General features: G+C 43.6%; 1 protein-coding gene across 1 annotated transcript in view; it reads right to left on the bottom strand.

Annotated features, from left to right (window-relative positions):
- Nucleotides 1–1,091: 1,091 nt before the first annotated feature.
- Nucleotides 1,092–10,749, bottom strand: part of SPG11 (SPG11 vesicle trafficking associated, spatacsin) — an 83,010-nt gene continuing 73,352 nt past the window's right edge. Inside the window, exons 34-40 of the mRNA XM_075007162.1 lie at nt 7,748–7,881; nt 6,988–7,095; nt 5,774–5,942; nt 4,810–4,898; nt 4,037–4,192; nt 3,260–3,411; nt 1,092–1,930 (exon numbers count right to left, since the gene is read on the bottom strand). Coding sequence (XP_074863263.1) covers nt 1,750–1,930; nt 3,260–3,411; nt 4,037–4,192; nt 4,810–4,898; nt 5,774–5,942; nt 6,988–7,095; nt 7,748–7,881 — 989 coding nt within the window. The 3' untranslated portion in view covers nt 1,092–1,749. The remainder of the gene's footprint in view (nt 1,931–3,259; nt 3,412–4,036; nt 4,193–4,809; nt 4,899–5,773; nt 5,943–6,987; nt 7,096–7,747; nt 7,882–10,749) is intronic.

Raw genomic sequence — 10,749 nt, 5'->3', positions numbered from 1 at the left:
AAATCCACATTGTAGTAAAGTTTACCTTCAAGATAAGATTATCTAATTACATGAAAGAGCCAGTAGTCATATTATGGACTCTGTGGGTGTTCTATATTCTTGTTTAATAACCAGCTGAAGTTAATAACCCACTATCAATGGATGGATGTGGTAGGACAGCTCCATAAAGCAGCAAATTTACCAGAACTTTAATCAAACAAATGTATGATGTTATTGCTCAGGCAAAGCTAGCTGATGCTTGCTCTGTGTAGCTGAATGGGAACACTGCTGAAGGTGACTATGCTACTGCATGCTCTTAAAGTGCTTGTTACTGGTGGCTGAGTTCTCCTGTTTCTGAAATGTATGTGATTAAAACAAACTTCCAGCCAAAACACCCAGCTCCAGAACCAGATCTCTGCTTTTTTTTAAAAGTACACTGGTACAGCTAAAGGTAAATAGCATGAGTCTTACTGAACATTTAACTTAACACTTCATTGAGATGCTCTTCTGAAAAGAAAGGCAATTATGTGCTCCAAGTACATTTGTGTGTTAAAGCTACTCAGATGAAGATACTTGGCCAGAGGTGAAAAAGCAAAACTCCTCCTCTTTGGAGCCATGGCCTGTCCAGTGCATTTCACCTGTAAGGGGGCTGAATACTGAGGAAACAGGAAAATGGATACTTGTTCTCTTCCCTTCTACCTCAATAGAAAGGACTCAGCTACACCCCCCCCCCCCACCCCCACCCCACACACAGAGTCAAGGATCAGAGATGGTGTTTCCTAATGGATAAATCACTCTTAAGCAGCTTGTTGAAAGGCAGCCATGTGCAGTAATTTGGTATTCCTATCACAGTGATACACCAACAACTGGGAATACTGCAGACAACTTGTCAGACTTCACAGGAAAATGTAAAGATGCCTCTGTAGCTTACTCGGCAGCTAGCTTTGCAACCATTCAGAAAATGAAACGTTTCCTTCCATTTTCCAAGCGCGTCTGTTTAAGACAAACTTATCCAGTTAACTAGTGCGCATGACAGCCACCCACTCATGATTTACTTGTGAATGTAAGACAGGACTAGGAACTAGTATTTCAGCAAACTTTCAAACTGCATACAGCTGTGAAGAGGTTTATTCCCAGCTAGTTAGTACTCACAGTAGAGACAAAGACTTTTATAATACAAATATTATAGTGAACAAAAGTAGATAGTGAATGTTAGATACAGTATCCAATATTAGCAAGTAAGTGCAAAATACAGATTCACTTTCATGGAGCAAACTGTCCTTTGTTTTACTGACAAAAGGTGTGCTCTAAAAACACAGACCAGCATCTTAACCCTGTCATGTAGGAAGCTGATAATGAATACAGAGGTAGTCCAGTCTTGTTTTTCATTGACTATTATGGTGTGGGTGAGGTTAAAATAATGCATAAAGCACTAGAGAAGAATCATCCTTGGAAAAACAGGTAACAGACTTTAGTGTGACTGTTTCAAATATTTTACTAGCACTAATGGTCCCATTATGTCTGCTGTAGAGCTTTTAGACTATTTTAAAACAAACATTTGAGCTGACATTCAATTTAAAGTTTATGCTGCTTAAAATAATTTTGCAGCAGTAAGATTCACTTATTGAAACTAATTTTTAAAACACCCGTAGCAGCATATATGGAGTGATTAGGAGCTGAAGTAGTGATTTTTTTCTGTTTAAATCACAGTGCCCGCCCTAGGGCTGCTGCTTGCCTGAGCTAGAATCTTCATGTCATTTAGGCTGGAATCTAATTTGCCAGCATATCATTTAGACAGCAGCTAGTCTGTGCATCCTTCAAAAGCATATTTACCACATCATAGAGTTTGTTATCATAAGCCAATTTGTAGTATGTGTAGATGTCTTCACAGTAGGTTAGTAACGTCTTCAGATTTCTCAGAGCTGACTCACTAGGCTGGTGCTGTTTAAACCTGAAACAGAATTGTGTGTTACATCAAAAGGGGAGAAATGGCAAGCTTACAAATAAGATTGATAAAACTGAAGAAAGTCACATGAGATGGGAAAAATTTCCAATATCAAGAAAAACAATGGCAGCAGACTGAGGGGCAGAGGAGCTTGCTATGGAGATGGGAGCACAGTTCATGGAAAGGATTTGTGTTATGCTTCTCCATACTCTTCCGCAGAGGTTATGTTGAAGTCAGACATCTGCTAAAGGAACAAAGCTGACTAAGTTATAAAGAGTTCCAAGCACTGCACTAAATTCTTCCACCACTCCAAAATACCTCAGTGTGCCTCACTACATAGTAAACAGCAAATCTAATTCTGTACATGATGTAACAAGGGCCAACAGAACAAGGAAACCCAGCTGAGGTGGCAGCAATAACACAGGGTACTTACTCAGCCAAGGTGCATTCACAGCACTGTCAGATTTTTTGTTAGTAAAAACTAAAAATAAGTCATCTGAGCTTGAAGTACTTGACATGCTAATAAACTAACCCTCCTGCCACCTGTGCAGGTGAATTAGTAACATCATTGCTACTGAACAAGAAACAGACACTGGAGGTTAGAGGATTGGCCCAGTGTCACCCAGAAAGTCTATGGCAGAGCTGGCCACAGAATCAAAGTGTCCTGACAACTGTGCCAGCCATGCAATCCTGCTTCCCCTCCACAGCAATTAGAGTGACTGACATGCACAAAATGCCATATAAAGTAATTCTTACACCCTCTCTGGATATTACTTTACAAATGGGAGCTACTGATGGGGCTGGAGGCTGAGTGAAAGTGCAACTTGCTTTCACTTCTGGATACTTGAGTACAATCTAAATGTGATGTGTCCACTTTTACGCAAGTAGTTTTCCAGGGGGGACGCTGGTAACTTATACTTCAGTCCACTCCTGTCCCCTCCAGTAGCTGCATTTTTATTCAAGTAAGTTTTCGGATACTTTTTTCACCTCTGCTTTTACCATTAAATGTTCCCAGATCTCCTCTCACCATGGCACTTGGCAAGGGGGGCAAAGCAAACAGTTACTTCAGAGGAAAACTTAGCACTGCTGCTCTTAGAAAAGAAGGACAGACTATTTTATAGTGCTATTCCCTCTTGAGGACCAACCATATGGTCTCAAGTGTAAGAATATGGGAGCAAGAATACCAAATTCCTCTTGAGCCTTGCTCCCCCACAAGCAGTATACTGTACTGACACCTGACCAGAAAACAGGTACTCTACAAGCAAATACAAATAAACCCACTCTTTTTAAGTCATTTGCCAGAAAAAAGGCACTCAGAGCTGCAGAAATACTTACTTCTTTGCGATCTCCTCAAAAACACTAGATTTGAGTAACCTTTGTTGCTTAAATTCTTCCAAGTAATTGAAGTCACCCTTAATAATCACTTGTTGATACAGAACTTCAGCCCAGTCTGGAACAAAGTCATAAGCCTCAGCCACAATAGTAGCCTAGAAGAAGAACATGTCAGAATTACTGACAAGGATGGGCCATAATCTGGTTTAATTGATATGATTTGGCCTCTCTTGTTTGCACTTGAGCAGTACTCAAGCATTTCAGATGCAGGCTGCCGTGGCTTCTCCAGCTCAGCTCTTTACACTCTTGTCTCAAGGCCATTCTCCTAAGGCAGAATTCAAGGGTCGCTGAATAAGAGGTGGATGAAATATAATGCAGAGACAAGAAATTTGAAGGTGGGGGGAGATTCTAGGTTAGATGATTCTGTGCTTACTGAAAATAGGAATTTGAAGCAATTTGGGCCTCATGAGCTGGGAGAGGTGAGAAAGGAGAAGCAGGAATTTGTAACAGGCCCAGAGGATTAATACATAATCATGGTGACAGCAGGAAAGAAAGGACCAGACTCAGCAAAACATCAGTCACTGAACAGGCAGTGAGAGATTCAAATGTCACACAACTAGAGAACGCCTTTTCTTATTGGCTTCCCACGCTGCTGGCACTACAGGAACTATCACCTGCCTCACTGCCACTGGAACATGGCCTTATTCTCAAACACATTTCCTATTCTAAACCTGGAGAGCAGCATTTCACAATGCAGCATTTCTTACTCAGTCACTTTACCTGGTAGAATCTGGGCAAGGACATGATGCAGTCCATCAGGTTCTGTCTGTTCAGGTTAATCAACATCGTGCTCTGATTGGTGTTCAGAAAGTGAAGCTGGAGAGTTATCAGCTTTGTCAACCGGTTACAGCGTAATGACTGGCGGACACAGGAATCCTAATTAAAGAATCCAAACAGGAAAATAAAATCAAGCTCCTGGAGTAATGTCTCTATAGGAAAGCTGGGGTGCATGTTCCCAAGCACACTTCTGGAGAAGTCAGATCTGTGTTAGTATCTTGTCTTGTAAATCATTGCAGTTCCTCTGATTAATTACTTTTAATACATGTATATATGAAACCCCACTCCACAACTGGCTTTTATGGTGAGATGTGGAGGCTAGTCTGTAATCACACTTTCAATACCATTCTATTTTCCCTCGCTCACGGGTTAAAATTGTGAGCTCAACAGCCATGCCAACTGAGTCTCTCCTTCCCATGAGATAACACTTCTAAATTTAACACCCAGATACTAAAAGCTGAGCAGGGAGCAATAAATTAGTCTTTGATTCAATGGTTACATAGATAAGCAGGGTCAGGTATTACAGTATGTCGGGATTTTTTTTGTTTTTTTGTTTTGCCCCTGCTCTGCAGGGTGGCTGCTTCAAAAGCCCCTTGTCCTCTCCAGCCAAAATGGGTTCTGCCTACTATTCAGCCTTAGCTCATCTCTAACCTTTACTGTGCCAATGCTAATAATTAATACTTGGTTAACGAAGTTCAAGTTCCATCTATGTCTACCTTGGAATAACTCTCGGCTGCATCAATAAAGAGCGTCAGAGCTTTCATCAACAGCTTCTTTAAGTTAGGCACATCTTTGACAGACTCTTCTGAAATTGAAAAAGAACTTTAAACACCGAACGCTTTTACAGCTGCTGCTACAGACAATATGCAACAAACACCTGTGTAATTTATATTTGATAATGTATGTCTACAGACATTACAGAAGGCTGCAACATGCCAAAATACCTTACAGAGCATCTCAAAAATTAACTGCGCAATACATGAAAAAATGCTGCTCTGCTGGGGACAGAGCAGAACAAAACTCCAAAAATTGCAAGAATCTGGTCAGGAGTTTTAAAGGCAATTTGAAATCAAGCCTGAAATATCCAATTGCTTTTGTCACATACAGCGAATGCTCTTTACAAACCAAGTCAAGGAAAGCATTCCGCAGAACACAAGTGTTTTAGATTCCATTACATCACTGGGTCTTGTTCCACAGTGACACTCCTACATGCTCCATTCATTAAGACGGCAGAGCTGCATGCAATCCCTGTAAGTGTAGGCTGGCTAGCACATGTACTATTATAACCAGAAAGGGAGAAAATACTTCGAAAATTGCATAATGTTCTGGAATGCACCTGGTGAGTGGGGCTTAATGGGGTGTTCAACAGCACCAAACCCAGGAACACCACAACTTTCTGGAAGGGAAGAGCAACCTCTCAGCCTAAGTAGTGGGGCCGCTCAGCACATCCTGCTGATGTGACTGGATTTTTCCAGTTTTTATGGGCACATTAGAAAGAATGGCAACTAGAACTGTATTGACCAGCCATATCTCACTTAAACAACAATGCTTCCGACAGAAAAAAAATGCCTTTATGTTACAAAAGTATGTTAAATGAAGGTGGTGTTTGATTTTGCTCAGAAATGCAATACACTTATGCAAGAAGCTACATTCAGTCTTGACTCCGTAATTCCTACTCACCCCATGGTTGAGATTCAATGAGTTTAAGCTGTATACAAGCAGCAGCCTCATGATTCTCTCCAATTTCTCGACACATGCTAAAGCACAGGGCTATCATATTGTGCTTTTCACTGTCCCCTGGCCGACAGCGCTTTATGTAATCCAGGAGAGCTGTCTTCAGCGTTCCACTCTGGTTGTGAGAAAGGGCATGAGAACAGGCATTCAAAGAGTTATGGTTTTGGTTCTTATTAGAGAACTTGCAACCAAAATCAAATCCAGGACAATTTTTAAAAACATGGTCACCAAGACACCTTAAGTTTCCCCTCAAACATTTCAACTGAAAATGGCAATATGCTGAAAGTACCACTGAGAAGAGCAGACTCCTAACTACACTTAACAGAACTGAAAGTCTGGGAGGTTAAGAGCCTCGGATTTTTTTGGATTTTTCTGATTACTAAAGTTGACAGAAACAGCTGCTTTCCTTCCCTCCTGCACTGATTTTTCCTGTGTCTAGGACAGGGGGTGTCCAACATTTTTTCACTGGGGGCCACACGACAATTGTATGTGTGTTCTGGGGACCGAACACAAAATAGTCCCAAACCCAGGCTTAACTTCCCTCCTCTGCAGCCCCAAACCACCCCCCAGCAGCCCCAAGCCACCCACAGGCTTAACTCCTTCCACTCGCAGACTCAAGTCGCTCCTTGGTGTAACCCCCTCCCTCAGCCAGGCATCCTACACCCCACCCGTAATGACTCACGGGAGCCGCTGCTGGAGCCCCGCGAGATGCGCCCAGCCCCAAGAGCCATTGCACACTGAGCCCCAAGAGCTGCGGTGCACCCTGAGAACCGTGCTGAGCCCCAAGAGCCACAGTGCTTCAAGAGCCGAGCTTAGCCAAGCCATGCCGTACTCAGCCCCCAGAGCTGAGCATCCACCTTGTAAAGACTGCGTGGCTGCCGGCTCTAGGACATCATGAGACAATCTAGACTGTTAAAGCAACCATACGAGTCTCTTTAGAATTACATGCAAAAAGAAGAAAAATTGGTAAAACACTTCATGTAAAATTGTGATTTGTATTCATCAACCACCTGAATACCTTTGCTCTGCACAGTGACAGTTTCACCCCAATACTCAGAAGTTACTGAACCCCCAGGTAACGCAGATGACAGTGAAGGTACCTGTCGCTAAAACCCTCTCTCGCTCAAAGTCAGTGGGGCTCTTTCGGTTTTGGCACCTACCGGGTCTAACTTTTTTCTCATCAGCATTTCAAAGTAATGTTTCTCATGCAGCAGGTCAAATATGTACGTCATTTCATTATATCTTCCAATACCAGTAAGGAGGCGGACCTTTGGACACAAGAGCATAAAGATCAGCAGATGATGGAAAATACTCTCTCACAAAGGAGTGGCCATGTTTAGGGTTAGTTTGTTCCCTTTTTTAAAAATATATTTTAAAAAAAGACAAGATAATCAACACCCCAAATAATCAGTCCTCCACAATAAAGCTTTCCATCAAATGCAATTCATGCAGTGAGCTTTCCAGTCCTCTCTAAACATTCTAACATAGAATGACATCTCATGTCACTAAGCCTGGTGTGGCCTTTTCTAAGCACACCAGAAGATGCAGGCTAGCTTGGTAACATGAATCACTGCATTTCACAAGAAAATGCCTTGAACTCCCCAAGCCATGACACTGCATTACTCTCTCCACCCCTCCATTTTGCCACAGCCTCTTCCATTTTTCTAACAAACTACGTCAGTGGTTCCTTTGTGAAGTGGAAACCTTACCAGTAAGCAGCTGTGACCATCATGCCACAAAACATCACAAAGCTAAACACCTTTGGTCTCTATGGATGTAGGCTGGGCAAACAACAGTGACCCACAGAGAATGCTTAACTTTTTAATTCCACCTAATTCACAAGTTCATTTGATTTACTAGTATTTGCATGGTGAGCCATATGTAGCATTGGGTTAGTACAGTCTGATGATGGATACATACCATAAGACCATACTCTTCATTAGGAGCCAAGTGTTCCTCAGTGAGAAGTCGGGCAGTTTGCAGGACTCTAATAATTCCTTCCATATGACATGTCAGACTAAAGCAATTATGGGCCAAAATCAGGAGCTCTGTAGCTGAAGAATGAGAAGTGGATGGTTCAGTTAACAAGATGAAGACATTCATTATTGCATCTCTATTGAAAACTATGATAAATCATTTTGCAAGAGATCATATTTCAAGATACAAACTGTAGAAGTGAATTGGAGACATCTAGTTCTTAATAGTTTTTATAACTGCCCACGTTCAGCCCATTTGACCAGTGGGTGCTAGCTTCTGGTTCTTTGGATTCTTCCTTGTAAGGTGAATAGATCTCTAAGGAAAGGAGGTTGCTTCACAAATGCACAATGTACAGCCCAGACACCACAAGGCCAGGGCTGTTCTCAATTTGAAAATATAATCATCATGGGGTGTATCCCACACAGGGGAAGAAAAAGAGTTAATGTGGGCTTCAGAGGCCAATTAACACTCCATGTTTACATCTGGGGGCTGTCAAGGCCTAATTAAAGATGAGTCCCAGCTGCAGGAAAGGAAATAGTTTCTGCTAAGTCAGGAAAGGGGAGGTCTCTACAGTGTGTGAAGAAAACAAGTCTTAAGTGGCAGAGAACAGAACCTGAAGAGATAGAGAGAGCGCATGACAGCACCAGGGTTAAGCATGTGCAGGTGATAAGCTCTCACAAAAGGGCAGGACCTAGACCTACAGAAAACAAAATCCATGGGAACATTCAGCTGGAGAGAAGCCTGCCCTGACGGGAGACAGAACTGGAGAGAGAGAGAGATTTCCGGAATGGGTCTGAGAGGAGACCAACAGCCTTGGGACTGACAAGAATGGAGAACACAGAGTAGAGATAAGGGGCAAAGTTAAGGTTGGGTGACAGTGGGATAAAAGCAACTGATGAAAGATTATATCAAAGTGTCTGAATCTTTCAGCTGTTCATTCTTGACACTGACTTTTTTCAGATTATTTTAAAAAGAATGTGTGCACTTTTTTGGTGGAGGGTGGGGATATTAGCTAGATTCTATTTTAAAACACTTTCAACCTCATTTTTAAAGTTCTTTTTAGGTTGTAGATTATCCCAGCATACTACACAGGATATGAATGGAGAACTTCCAATTGCACCTGGAGTTAATTCCAGTAATCTCTGGGACAGAGAACTCACACTAAAATCCTGCCCTTACCGTTTTTCTGAGAGGGGTATTTTCAGTATTTACACAGGACCTTATTCAGCTACTACCTGCTGGAAGGCCCCGCATTGACACCAGAAAGACGGCAAACTCGGAGAAAGCTGAAAAGTTCAGAGAAACCCTCCAGGAAAATCTGAGCAGCGGCCCTGGGGGCGCCGATGCAACATCCAAATGGCAACATATGAGGGATACAGTTTACAACACGGCCTTGTCCGTGTTTGGAAGAAGAGCTAGAAACACGAATGACTGGTTCGAAGCTAACTCTGATGAGATGATTCCAGTCATTAAAAAGAAGCGCGCTGCACTCCTGGAGTACAAATGCTCACTGAGCCAGAGTACCCAGCAAGCACTTAGAGAGGCCAGAAGAACAGTACAGCAGACAGCCAGGCGCTGCCAACAACCACTGGCTCCAGCTATGCAGCAGCATCCAGACCTGTGCCGACTTTGGTAATCTCAGAGGAACGTACGAGGGTATGAGGAAGGCATTAGGACACACCCAGAACAAGATGGCACCTCTGAAATCCAAACCTGGCGACTGCAACAATTACCGTGGAATCTCCCTCCTAAGCGTCACTGGTAACCTGTTTGCTCATGTCATTCTTGGCAGACTCCAGAAGATTGCTGAGAGGGTGTACCCCGAATCACAGTGCGGATTCCGCGCAGAGAGGTCTACCGTTGACATGGTCTTCTCTCTAAGGCAGCTGCAGGAGAAGTGCAGGGAGCAGAGGAAGCCACTCTACATAGCCTTCATCGGCCTGACCAAGGCCTTTGACTTGGTCAGCAGGGATGGTCTGTTCATACTGCTCCACAAGATAGGCTGTCCTCCACGGTTACTCAAGATGATCCAGTCGTTCCACGAAGACATGAGAGGAACCGTCCAATATGACGGCGCATTATCGGATGCTTTCAGAATCAGGAGCGGCATCAAACAAGGACGCGTGCTTGCTCGGACATTGTTCGGGGTCCTCTTCGCACTCCTCCTGAAGCATGCCTTTGGATTTTCAACAGAGGGCATCTTGCTGCACACAATCTGATGGGAAACTGTTTAACCTTGCAAGGCTGAAAGCTAAGTCCTCATCAGAGACATGCTGTTCGCAGACGATGCTGCTGTAGTGTCTCACACAGAAGACCAGCTTCAAAAACTGCTGGATCGGTTCTCCAAAGCATGCAAGGACTTTGGGCTTACCATCAGCCTAAAGATGACAAACGTACTCGGTCAGGATGTTGCTGAATCCCCATCAATCAGCATTGACAACTATACGTTAGAGGTCGTCCACGAGTTCGTTTACCTCGGGTCCACCATCACTGACACCCTGTCATTGGACACTGAGCTAAATAGGAGGATCGGAAAAGCGGCCACAACTCTGTCCAGACTCAGAGTGTGGAATAACAACAAGCTGTACACTCACACCAAAATGCAAGTCTACAGAGCCTGCATCCTCAGCACCCTCCTTTATGGCAGCAAGACTTGGACCCTGTATGCCCGTCAGGAAAAGAGGCTGAACGTCTTCCACTTGCGCTGCCTCAGGCGCATCCTTGGAATATCATGGAAGGACAGAGTGACCAACACCGCCGTCCTCGAGCAAGCTGGAACCCCAACCATGCACGCCCTCCTCAGGCAGTGTCGACTCCGCTGGCTTGGCCACGTCCACAGGATGAATGATAGAAGGATTCTAAAAGACATCCTGTATGGTGAGCTAGCCTCTGGCAACAGACCTCCCGGATGCCCCCAGTTGTGCTACAAAGACGTCTGCAAGAGA

This window comes from Carettochelys insculpta, chromosome 12 (genome assembly GCF_033958435.1).
Source record: "Carettochelys insculpta isolate YL-2023 chromosome 12, ASM3395843v1, whole genome shotgun sequence".
Taxonomy (NCBI): domain Eukaryota; kingdom Metazoa; phylum Chordata; order Testudines; family Carettochelyidae; genus Carettochelys; species Carettochelys insculpta.
This window is presented reverse-complemented; position numbering and strand designations above follow the sequence as displayed.